Source organism: Catharus ustulatus, chromosome 4, assembly GCF_009819885.2.
Source record: "Catharus ustulatus isolate bCatUst1 chromosome 4, bCatUst1.pri.v2, whole genome shotgun sequence".
In the NCBI taxonomy this organism is placed as follows: domain Eukaryota; kingdom Metazoa; phylum Chordata; class Aves; order Passeriformes; family Turdidae; genus Catharus; species Catharus ustulatus.
Window position 1 is genome coordinate 8,065,891 of NC_046224.1, and position 12,961 is coordinate 8,078,851.

Below are 12,961 nucleotides of genomic sequence, written 5' to 3' on the forward strand. Positions count from 1 at the left end.
AAGGGCTGCTTTTGTGCAGAGTGTCCTTCAAACAGAGCGTGTGTAGGTCAGAGAGTTTCTCATTACAGCTTTGCATGGCACTGCTGATGTGATTTCACTAATTCTCCAAGAACAATAAAGCAAAATTCAGCACAGGGTAGAGCAGATGCCTATTTTTGGTGGCATTTTTCAGGTTACTATTAACTTTTCATTTGAAATTTAATGCTGAGGACTTCACATTGATCCTGAGCGGTTTCTTGGAATGGCACCAATTTTCCATCTAGAAAATTGCATTTTTTCCAAGTTTAACCCTATGTGGGGTGTTGCTCATTTTTTCATGAGAGACACTTTCTGATGGAAGCTTCTTTTTTGGGTCTGAAAGTCAAACTGGTTTTGCCAAACCCTAGGAATTATGATCAATAAAATAGGAAGTGCTATAGGAAATTATAGCTGCACTGGGGGAGGACATATTTTAAAATGAAGGCCAAGTGCAGAAAAGTAATAAAAGAGAGTCAGAATTACAGTTAAAATTAAAATAGGCCTGTGGCCAAATGTAAATATACTGTATGAATGGATGGTAGTGGAAAAAAAAATTGAAAGGAAAGCCAGAGTAGTAGCTGGCAACAGATAACATCTGGCAATGGATTTGCCATGAAATGCACTTCACAGAACTGGTGGGTGAAGAAATTTTTCTGTCATGGGGTTGGAAGCAGACAATCTTCAATGTTCTTTTCAATATAAGCCATTCTGCGGTTCTGTGAGGAAATCCCAACATAATGGCATTTTCCATGAGAAACAAAGGTGTTGTTCGTGTCCCATGGGCTGAGGTGGCTCCATGGTCAGCCTTCTATATTTGGGAGTTCAAACTCCTGAGGCAGATTAGAAGTGCTGAGCCTGGTAAGCAGCATTAATGGGCAATTAATGGGCATTAATGGGTAATTTCCAGTGCCTGTGAACATTGTGTGTGATGGAAGCTGTGGGTGCTACTTCCAGCTCACAGGGATGGAGCTGAGCTGTGCTGGGGGCTGAGGACATCACCATGGCTGCTACACCAGTTTGAGGTGCTGGATCACCTAGCTGGACACAGGCTCCTGCAGTACATTCACCCATCATAAGTAGCCACAATGGTTAATTAAAAGCTGAAGTTGTGAGCTGCTGCCTATGATGCACACAAATGTATTCTGGTTATAAAAGATGGATACAGCTGGGCCCTCAGTGTTTGTTTGATAGAATAATTGAATCACAGATTGGTTTGTGTTGGGAAAGGCCTTAAAGATCTCTTGCCAAACCCTGTGCCATAGGCAGGGACATCTTCCACTATCCCAGCTTGCTCAAAACCCCATCCAACCTGGCCTCAAACACTTCCATGGATGAGGTGTTTACAGGTTCTCTGGGTGGATATTTCTTGCAGATTCTTTGCAGGGAAGTTGGAACTAGATGATCTTTAGCATTCCAACCCAGACCATTCTGTGACTCTGTGTTTATCTGATTCCAAGGGAGTAGCATTGGTAGCTGGCAGAGATTTTTGGAGCTATGCATGTGTGTGTGCCCAAAGGCAAAAGTAAATTTGAAGAGTCCTCCTATCAGATAAACAGCCATGTCCATAGAGGTGTTTTCAGACAAAGCTGAGTTGAAAGTCAGATAGAAAACAAATGGACAAAAAACTCCACCCCAACCACTCTTTCACAAGGGAACTGAGCACAGTACAGGGAAAAGTAATGGAAAGAGACCACACAGAACTCTTGTTGTGCTGTACAAACTTTTTGAGTCTTGTGACTCCTCTGTGGACACAGCTGCACACAGGGATGGGGTGATCAGAGGGAATGACACGTTGGGTCCATCTCCCCAGAAAGCTCACCTGACTGGTTAAAGCTGGAGAGCTTTCCATGGAGGGATGGAAACTTGACTCATCTACCTGAACATGGAAGGAGAGCAGAAGCCTTTTATTCTTTATATTTTTTGTTAGTGTCCTGAATTTTGAATCCCTGACAGTTATCCAGCCATTAGAGGGGATGTTTCTGCCCTGCATGATGTGTCCCTCACAGCTGCCCCACTTTTGGGACCTGCTTTGGCTGCAGAGGGATTGCATTGCTGGCTCAACTGAAGTAGGCTTTGAGAGGGTGGCTATGAGAGCAACCTGGATTGTTGACACCAAACTGTAATTTTAAAAATCTGATATTATATAGAAAATGGATCTGAAAGTAAGTCAGAGTCAGAGCACTTCAATATCTTTTTCTTTGCTTCATGCCAGTCTTGCATATTTAATTTAATAGATGTTTTTTCTTATGTCATATGAACTAGGAGATGAATCTATTACATTTGTGAATTTTGGTTGCCTTATAGACAGATTTCATACAGAAATGAATCAGGATTATTTTTTTAAAGTATGCCTCAAAGATTGCATAATGAGATGAAAGGGGGAAAATCCATATTATAATTGAGTATATTTGTAGAGTTGGCACTGTGTTATATCATATTTGTTGATCTGGGTTTGGTTTTTTTGAGACAAATAGTTTTCCTTTCCACTGTGCTGTGAATTAGGTTTCCAAACCATTCATTGAGTTAGAAAAATAATTATTCAGCCATTAAAATATTCATTCCAGAGAAATCAGATTATTATTTGCACCTGGATGCAAAATAGCAAGGGCTTTAATGATGTTTAGGTAGAACTTTATTAACATCTGAATATCTCTGGAGAGCTATGGTAACAGTAGGAGAAGTATTAAACTCAGTATTATTTGTTTTTCTGCAAGCAAATGAGGAGAATTGCAGGTCTTCTCCGTGTGAGTCAGCTGAATATTTGCAGGAATTAGCTAATCTATATCAGAGCCAGCATGGATCAGCTCTTATCCACCTGATCCCCTTCTCCTGCTCCATGTACAATGGCAGCTGCGAGGGAGGGAACAGAAGATTCCCCCAAAGTAATCCCTGTGTGCACAGAGCAGCTCCTCCTAGGGTGGTGGAATTAGGGCTGATGTCTGCAGCCATGGCAGGAAAGATTTCTGCTGCCTCTTGGGTGGGGTTTGCTGTGGTGAGAGTGAGCTGCACCAGCTGAACAGCTCTTGTGCTTGTGCCTTGGGCTGCAGACACAGCCACTGCCTTCCCTGCTTGGCTCATGGCCAGTCCTGCCTGGGGAACACAGATAAAGGGAAAGGAGCCCACCAGACTTCATGGATCACCACACCAGGCTGCCCCAAAGCTTCAACATCGAGCCTGTGGCTAAATTTTCCTTGGTACCATGCTTTTTGGTGGTGCTTCTATGGGCCAGGAGGGGATGTGCAGTGCTGGAGGTGGTGTTCCCCTGAGAAAATGGAGAAGGCTCCATCTAAATTAAGTGGCTAGTTTCCCTCTGTAGCCAGTGGGGAGAAAGAACAGTTTCTAGGATGTGTTATCTCCTTGTCCCCTCTGCAACAGGTGTCTAAAACAGGGCATGACCAATGTTCAACCTTGATTAACTGCAGAGGGAGCTGGAGGTGGCTCTGCCCATATGGAACCATCTTATGGAGCTTGCCAGGGCATCTCATTTGAACATGGGTCTGTTCCCTCTGAAGAAGGTTATTCACCATTTCTGCCAACTCCAACCAAACTGGTTTAAAAATGAGATGTTGCTGAGTTTTATTTTAATCATAAACTTCTAGGCTATGAAGTTGAGAACAGAGCTATAAACACAAAACTAAAAATGTAATTAAGTGTGAGTCTAGATTTTTTTTGGTGGGATCTGAATCAATACTATTAATAAGACAAATAGCTAATATTCTTTCCTAGCTAATGCTAGGTAGTTTCTTACTGTTTTTCATGGAGTCTCACTTTCCCCTCACACCATCATTCTGCCTTGAGGAACTCCTCAGAGCTGATGCTGGATGAGATTTTCAGAGATATCTCAATACTGGGTTTATCTGCCCTAATTTGCCTGGGATTCCTCTGAAGGGGATAAAGAGGGAAAGGCACTTGCAGAAGGAATCACTCCATCCATCTTACACATCCAGCCCATCATGGGATGGCTTGTGCCCTGTGTATGGTTTGCTCCACTGACCAAAGAGGAAGCCTTGTTGTCCACTTGTCCCGGTTTAAAGGGACAGTATTGCCAGGAAAAGGGAATTCAGGAACTCGCAGGCACTAAAAAGGTATAGGTTGGGAATAACAGTTCTTTACTGAAATATTTATAAGACAAACAAAAACAGCATCAGCTATACGAAAGAAAAAAAACAGTGACAGAACAGAATGGAATTCAGTCCCAATCCCTTTGTCAGTCACCGATGACTCTCCGATGGACCAGGGCGGGCGGCTTCTTAGTCGCGGCTGCTGCAGGGGCAGGGGAGGGGGCCAGGTGGCCTCACCACCCCAGGTGGAAGAAAAGGGTGAGAGGAAGGAAACTCTGCTCACCGTGGGCGTCCCAGTTCCCAGTTGTTCAGAGGAAGCAGAAAACTTTAGCAGTCCAAATCCAAGAAGCCTGATCCCAACAGGAGAAACGGAACCTCTCTCCTCCAGTTCGGCCGGCGAGCTGTGTAGTTCTCCTACCCCCAGTGTCCTCTTACTTGCCGAAGACAAAAGCAGGACTCCACCTTTCCCTAATGGGCCATCATTGCTTCAAGTAGTCCTTGGTCTCCAGCTCTTAACGGCTAATAGGAGAGCCATCCCGGCTAGCTTAACATAATAATGGGAAAAAATTTCTAAACCTCGCCAACCCACAACACCACTGTAGATCAGATACTGTGATGGACAGAAATTTTTGCTGAATCCTGCTCTAAGAGACTGGGAAAAAAATTCTAGTGGAATCTGCGTCCTGTCTATCAAGTGCTTTTGCAAATCCCACCTTCTGCCCCAGCATTTGTGCTGCACAGCATCTGATGAGAGCTGTGCTTGCTCTGTGATGATACACGGCACTCATCAAAGCTGCACAGTATGCTCCACGCCAGCTACTTCCTCTCTGGTCTAATTACAACTGAGCTTGCTAATCCCAGTCTTGATTAATGAGCTTAATATGCAAATGTTATGATGAAACTGAAACTCTTTGTAATTGCTTGCAGACAGATTACCACTTTGAGTACACGGAGTGTGACAGCAGTGGCTCCAGATGGAGGGTGGCGGTCCCCAACCCGGCGGTGGAGTGCTCCGGACTGCCTGACCCCGTCAGAGGGAAGGAATGCAGTACGTGGTGACCTTTCCTTCTACAGACTCCTACTGGCTTTTTCTGCTGTTGACGTTTGTAGGGCTTCCTAGGTCTGTCCCTGATGTCCTGAGTTTCCCTGAGCTGTCCTTCCCTCCAGCCCAACCTTCTGTCTCCTGGGGATGTGGAGCAGGGATTGTCTTTGCAGTGCATCCCTGGAAGTCTTTGCTACCGGTGCCCTTTATGCTGATTCACAGATGAGGCACATCCATGACAGCACCCCCTGGAGTGATGTGGTTGCCTGTCTTGTGCTCTCCAGTTCTGCAACTCTCCAGTTCATTTATAGCTGAATTGGCCTAAATGGTGACCAGCAATGGTCAAACTACAGTAATTTCACGATTACAAGCCACACCATTTTGACTAAAATTTTGGTCCGAACCCAAAGTGCGGCTTATAATCAGGTGCGGCTTATATATGGACAAAGAAGGAGAAGTTGCTGTTTTAGTTTGGAGGACAGGTGTCTGCTGAGAAAGGCAGGAACTTCTCTTTGAAATGGAGAATGTAAACCCCCTCCCTCCAAATTATAATTTTGAAACCAAGGGGCTTTCAGGCAAAGATATGGGAATTAGGAATAACAGTTCTTTACTAGGGAAATTAAAATAGAAATACAGCACTACAAAGAAACAAACCCCAAACCCTGACAAAGTCAGAGTACAACCTGACACCCGTCAGGCAGGGTGTTGGCAGCAGTCCCATCCCATGGTGGCTGCATCCTCCTGCAGTGACAGATGTGGCTCAGTTGAAGCAGTGCTCCTGTACAAGGTGCAGTTTCCCTCTGGAGGTCCAGTGGTGATGTGGAGAAATCCGGTTTTCCTCTGGAGTCCAGTGGAGAAAGGGGCTCCCTTAGTGTCCCAAAACCCCTGTTTTTATCTTGGTAAGAAATGCTGGGCTCTTCCCCCTGGCTGGAGCAACTTCCAATGGGATGCAGTAATTTTATCAGTCCCACAGTGGGACTCAATGGCCATGAGCAGAAAATGACTGGCTGGAGGAAGGATGGGTTGTGAAAAGGTAAAGAACAATGCCCTGCCTGGTTTCAATGGATGGCCCATTAGCAGAATATCTGCCATTGAGATAAGGATCACTGCCCCCACCCTCAACAGATGGAGATAGAACAGATACCTTTTATCACACTCTGTATTGTAATGTGCAGCTTATAATCAGGTGCGGTTTATGCATGGACGAAGAATGAAAAGTTGCTGGCACCCGGAGATGCGGCTTATACTCAGTGCGGCTTATAATCGTGAAATTACTGTATATTTGTATAGTGTCCACATCCTCATTACTTTCATTAGTTAGCTAATTCATGAGCTGAATGCATAAGGAATGGTAAATGTCTTATTTGCCTGAGTTATTTTTATGATGAAGCTCCTGCATTTTATTTATTTATGTATTTTTTTAACAGCTTGAAGTGTTTTCATATCACTTGGTTCTGCATTTTTTTAATGTTGAAACACTTTGCATCTGGGGATATAAATGAACTGCTGCTCTGCAAACACATCCCTCACTGTTTTGTAGCTTCCCAGTCTGAATGCTCTTTCCCATCAAACTTCCTTGCTCTACCAATTCTCTCCACAAAAGATCCTTGCAGTAATTTGTACCAGGGGGTATAAATTATTGTATCTGACAAACAGGATGAACAATGGCAACATCTTTTCAGTTCTATTGCACCAGCTGTCAGACTTACTCACTTCTGACTCTCTTCCTCTAAAAGTTTATTTTCATTTCTTTATGTTCCAGTGTGAGGTACATAAATGTTTTCTGTAGCAGTGTTGATCACTGGAAGGTTTCTGACTGCTTGCAAGCATCATTTGAGAATGTGTCGTTCCTGGTATTTGGATTTAGTTTCCAAGGTTTTAAATGTGGAATCTCTGTACATCCTTAGGATGAGCTTTTTCAATTACAGAAATATAGACCTGAGAAGCACCTCAGGTGATCCCATAATTCATCCTTCAGCCCAAATAGCTGTAGTGGAAATGACTGTCATTCATGGCTGGTGTTTGGCTGGACTGTTTTCAGGCACCTCTTGTGATGAAGAGCCCAGAAGCTCTCCAGATATTTGCTCATTTATTTAGTTCTTTTCATTTTCCCTCCTGTTAAAGATTTTTCTGCTGTTGAATCTCCCTTGTTACACTCCAAACCCATCACTTTTTGCTGCCTGCACTATAAAGGAGCAGATAGTTTTATATCTTCTGCTGCACAACCACTTTTGGTGTACTACCCTGGAGGACATAGTTATAACTCCTTTTTTCTGACATACATTATTTCTTCTTAAGTCTAGTGATAAATGGTGTAAGTCCAGCAGCATTACACTATCCTCAACTTTCTGCTACAGATTTCGACAAATGCTTCACTTCCCTCTTCATCTTGTGTTGTTTGTGCCTGTTTCTGGTCTTAAATCAATTCCAATGAGAATTCAGCTGGTTTATAACAAGAGATGAATCTGGCTTCTCAATATCTGGCCCCTGCTAGACAAGGTGAAAACTTTTCCCAGTAGATGGGCTCTGATATTATACACCAAAATACAGGATTCTGTTAGATACACTGGAAAACTCATCTCCTTCTTGCAGTGTTGCTGTTAAATCCCATGGCAATTCAGCTGGTTTGAGAAGCAATCAGATATTTGACTTTTTTACTGAACCCCTCAGGTCTCATCTCCCTGGGCTCTTGGAGTTCTATCTTTTGTGGTTTTTTTTAATGTCTGTAGTAAATTAACTGGCTTCAGGGGCTGTCTGGCCATGTTCTGATGGCAAAAATAATTTTAGGCTTTCTCATCTCTTAGTCTTTCACCTTTTGCTTAAAGAACAACCAGTCTTTCAGCCTGAAAATATGAATCTGCCAACAGCAGTCAGTCACTGTAGGAATGGGTAGGGAGCTTTCACATTCAGCTTGGTTAACATAGTGGTTTTTACTGTAAAATATTTTAACCAGTGTAGAGTTTGGCTGACAGTCCATTCTCCAGTGGGTGGGATAAACTGGGAGAGGCAGCCTTTGCAAAATGACTGCCCTAAAAATCTCTAGAGTTTGCACATGGGGTCTGTTGTTGATGATGAGTTGTGCTGAAAATGCTGACTGAAATCTCCTTAATGTCTTGTCACATTCTCTGAGCTGGTGGCTTCTGTCTCATCTGACAATACAGCAGCTGTACAAAGGACATCTTACACTAAAAGCATTAATTTCTGCAGCCTAAGGAGAACAAAAGGTTTTGTATCTGAGCTTCTGTAACTCATGTTCTCAGTGGATTGTGTGCAGTGAGATTTGTGCTGCAGGCTTGGCCAGGGTTTGCACACACCTCTCATTAATTGAGATACGCCTTCCTTTTCTCTTGGGCCTGGTGCTGGTCTATCAAGAAATGCCAGAACTATGCCACATCCTCTGAGGTGACATTTCTGGACATTCTACAAATTTGTTCAAATTCTCCTACATCTCTCAGGTCTTACCCTATGCCAGGACATATGAACTGGGGCTTGCTTTGGCACTTGGTGGAATCCTGGAGTCCCCTTGGGTCTCTTTGGTTCTTCAACCTGCAGAATCAGGGCCTACAGTAAAATCACTCTGGGTAGGACAATTTCCAGCTTCCAATTTCCTCCCTCCAGAGGTCTGTTATCTTCAGAAGTTTTGTTCAGCATCTGTTAGTCCTGCGATACCCTGTGGCCAACTGCTTTTAAGAGAGGGCTGCACTTGTAAAGCAGCACGAGCTCTTAGGGCTTTTTTTTTTATTGTCTCCTTGGGGTGGGTATAGCCCTCAGTGGACACAGTGGTATGAGGGAATATGCATGAGAAAGTGAGGTTTTTTGGAACACATCTGCCATCACTGCTGACTTGACAATGTTTGCAGTTGTTTTCATCTACTCAGAAATGCTGCCACTTGAGAATATCTGCCACTGATCTTTTCTGATCCCTGAATAGAGAAGTGATGTGCAGGCTGTCATTAATTTTGAATCCTGAGAATACTGTGCCAACCTCTCCTTCTTCCAAATGCTCAGCAGTTGCTCTCTTTAATCTGTGCCTGAACTAGAAATTTGAAAGACAGAATAACAATATGTTAAATGTCTCCTGCTCTGTAAATACGTCTAGACTGTGGCCTCCAGTGGAGTGGAAAGACACTTTAAGTTGCTAAAAATGTGTTAGCTCAGGTGCTTCCCATATCTGGAGCAATTGAACTGTGGCACCAGAGCTCAGTCTCTGTCTTGAGATGTGCTCGTTTCCAGGATCTTGTGTTTTACTGCTTTTCATTTGAATGAAACCATTTAAAACTAGGTTGGATATCTCTGTCCTCTGCTGCATTTTGAAGCACACAGTGACCTGCAAATCACAGCTGACAGTGTCCTGCTGAGCACAGCCTCAACATTTCCTGAAACTGCTCTAGGCTCTGAAACCTGCCAGGATTCTACCCTGCTTTTGAGACTTCAGAAACTTAATCAGCAAAGCTTACCTGCAGAGAAGACTGTCCTCTGAGAAACAGTCATGAGATGCACAGTAGAAAGGGCTGTCATATTTTGACTGCTTTATGACCTGGTTACTAGAGAAAAGATTTTAATGCTTTTTTCTTTCCATGAGCACAGAGCAGCACAAAGATCCACCTTCCCCCCCTGCCACCCTCCTGCCCTCCACATCTCTCCCATGTAGGAGGTAGTTGGGAAGGAAGAAGGAGGCTCACATGAGAGATTTTGTGGTGCTGTAGGAGGTCCTGCTAAGCAGTGACCCAGATATGAGAGGGAAGCTGCAGTAGCAGCTCTGCAGTTGCAAGGCACTGGGACAAGCAGACCTGCTCTGTATTTCACTCCCCTCTGTTTTCTTCTGTTCTCCTTGCTCTATGGGGCTGCAGTCAGCACCACTTTCAGACCCTGCAGCCTGTGTTTTTCCATCAGCATGGTGTCACACCTCAGTGATCACCCTGTGGGGCTGGACAGGCCATGGCATGGCCACACCACTCTGCCTGGACACCCCTCTCGGGTTTGTGCTTGTTCAGAGCTGAGTCACGTTTTGGATGCTGCCACATCATGCTTGCAAGAGCTCCTGTGAAGAGATGCATTAAAAGTCCAGAAGGATTTTGGCTAGGGAAAGGTAATATTTATTACTCCTAGAGCTACTCTGGCTCTCCTCTGCTTCCCATTTAAGATATCCCCTCTGGGCATCTCCCCAGTACTGTTCTGGAGGTTGGGTACATACATGGATGTGGGGGTGGCAGACAGAGAGCCTCCTTCAGCAGAATCCAGACCTCTGAATCACTCCTGACAGCTGGGAATGGGCTTTACCAGTTTGATCTCCTTCATTTTTAATTACCACAGATCTCCCTCTGATTCCTTCATGAGTCTGATAGCAGGAAGGGAGTTTAGCTGATAAGGATCACTGCCATCAGGGCACTTGCTTGGCTTTTTAAATGGAAAATATTGACGGCAGTCCAAGGGAGCAGTTTGCTTTAGGGCTAAGCCCTTGCCTGCACCTCCTTATGGCTGGGATCTCTGGGAGCCCTTTGTCTGGTGTGGGGCTGTAGGCAGTGTCCAATGGGGACTTTTTGGGATTTGGCAGTGGGAGCAGCACTTGGCATGGTGCTGCTGCTGACACTGCACTGCAGTCTGTTTCTGTGGCCACTGCCAGGCTCTTCTGCCAGCCTGGCCATATGCTGCATGTTTTACATTCCAGAGTCTGAATTTGGAGATTTGGAGCCTGCCTTCCTTCCTTCCTTCCTTCCTTCCTTCCTTCCTTCCTTCCTTCCTTCCTTCCTTCCTTCCTTCCTTCCTTCCTTCCTTCCTTCCTTCCTTCCTTCCTTCCTTCCTTCCTTCCTTCCTTCCTTCCTTCCTTCCTTCCTTCCTTCCTTCCTTCCTTCCTTCCTTCCTTCCTTCCTTCCTTCCTTCCTTCCTTCCTTCCTTCCTTCCTTCCTTCCTTCCTTCCTTCCTTCCTTCCTTCCTTCCTTCCTTCCTTCCTTCCTTCCTTCCTTCCTTCCTTCCTTCCTTCCTTCCTTCCTTCCCTGCCTGCCTGCCTGCCTTCCTGCCTCCCTCCCTCCCACAGATATTCTCATCTCAGCAGAATTTTTGCCCAAAAAAATATTAAACAGTTCACATTTTGACCTCATATTATTTTAAAATATTGACTATCTTATTCCACAGAATATTAGTTATTTTTACTGTCCTAGGCAAGAATAGGTTGTACCTTATCTCATAAATACCTGCTCATTTTGTAGTGCTGTGTGCATAATAAAGAAACTATAGTGGAAATAATAGAGCATTTTAAAGGAGTTGGGTGTGCTGTGTTCCAGAGGAAAATGTGCTGAGAGAGTCATTATTATAGTCAGCATCAAAAAGCCAGCTGTAATCAGGAAGACTTCTTAAGAAAAGAGACAAAAATATATGTTGATCATATAGAAGAAATTGATCAAATTATTGGAACAGGATGCCCAGGGAGGTGGTGGAATCACCATCCCTGCAAGTGTTGAAAATCCATGTAGATGTGGCACCTGGGGACATGGTTTAGTGCTGGAGTTGGCAGTGTTGGGTTAATAGCTGGACTTGATGCTTTTAGAGGTTCTTTCCAACCTTAATGATTCTGTGGTGCTGTGGCTCTGCACCTTTACCTGGTGCCACTGAAGTGGGAGCAACTTCTTTGAAATCAGAAATGTGCTTCAGTTTTGAAGTGAGTTATGTGAGCCTGCACCAAATGAGAAATGTGAAAAGCTCCACCGACTTCAGAAAATAGAATGTCCTCAATTACAATGGGCTCTAGTGGAGTCTGAGAGCAAAATTTCACCTGATTTATTGCTACTGAGCTGTGTTTGTGTATTCTAACTTGTGTAATCTGCTCCCAGGATACCACAGGGGGAGATATGGATCTTCCTGCTAATTGCAGACTCAATTAGGCAAAATGACCTTTTTAATGCACTTTATATCACTTTAGGGCAATTTAAGTGATCAGCAAGAGTTTTAGCATTTTGTTTTCATAACAGAAAACTTAAATGAGGGGTTTGAGTTTGATGTTCTCTCAGTGTTTGGTAAAGTTCGATATCCCAAGCAGGTAAGAACGGGGGGCCTGCTCCTAAATCCCCTGAAGCCAGTGGGCATCTGCAAATTTTGTGTGCACACACATTAATGCAGGGCTGCCATGGAGCAGAGCTGTTCAGCTAGCAGGGGTGTGCACAGCACAGTTTGAGAGCTGCTACTAAAAGGCTGTGATTTAGCAAAGCACTCGAGCAGATGTTTATTCCTGTTCCTCTTAGAGCATCCCTGCTAATTCGTGTTCCTAACTCCAGTCAGGTATGTGAGTCTTACTGATGGTATCAGGTTTCTCACCTGGGCTGAAGCTTGAGGCTAGACTTCATGGCATTTCCATGTGGATTGATACCCTGAGAGACACTCCAGCTTTACAAGTATTTTTTCCAGAATTTTTACTCTGTGCATGAGCAAGCCATTGTCTTTGCAGAACAAGTCACATTGTTGGCTTTTTGAAACACAGATTCAAAATAAAATAGGTAAATAGTTAAAAAGGTGAAGAGTTTGCACTGGGCCCTCAGAGTTAATTCTCTTCTCTGGAGAAGAGTTACTGGGAACTGCATGTTGATGTGTGTACTGAATTGAAGGGAAAGGTTGGCCCTGGTGTCTTTTGATGAATTCTTCACCTTGTTTGTGTACACAATGTAATTAAAATAGTTATAAAGAAGTTCCTCTGAGTTGCTAATTTCTCTTTCAATAGGGAAACAGCTGGCAAGACCTTGAGATTTGTTATGGCTTGGTAGAGGGATGAGAGACAAGGACTGTGTGTGTGTTTGTGTGTGTGCAGAGAACATCAAATAGCACTGGTGCCTCTTTGGTTGATGAGCAATCG

At 44.1% G+C, this 12,961-nt stretch overlaps 1 protein-coding gene across 1 annotated transcript in view; it reads left to right on the forward strand.

Moving 5' to 3' along the window:
* Window positions 1–12,961, forward strand: part of ELAPOR2 (endosome-lysosome associated apoptosis and autophagy regulator family member 2) — a 92,559-nt gene that overhangs the window by 43,175 nt on the left and 36,423 nt on the right. The window contains exon 2 of the mRNA XM_033058605.1: window positions 5,007–5,127. Coding sequence (XP_032914496.1) covers window positions 5,007–5,127 — 121 coding nt within the window. The remainder of the gene's footprint in view (window positions 1–5,006; window positions 5,128–12,961) is intronic.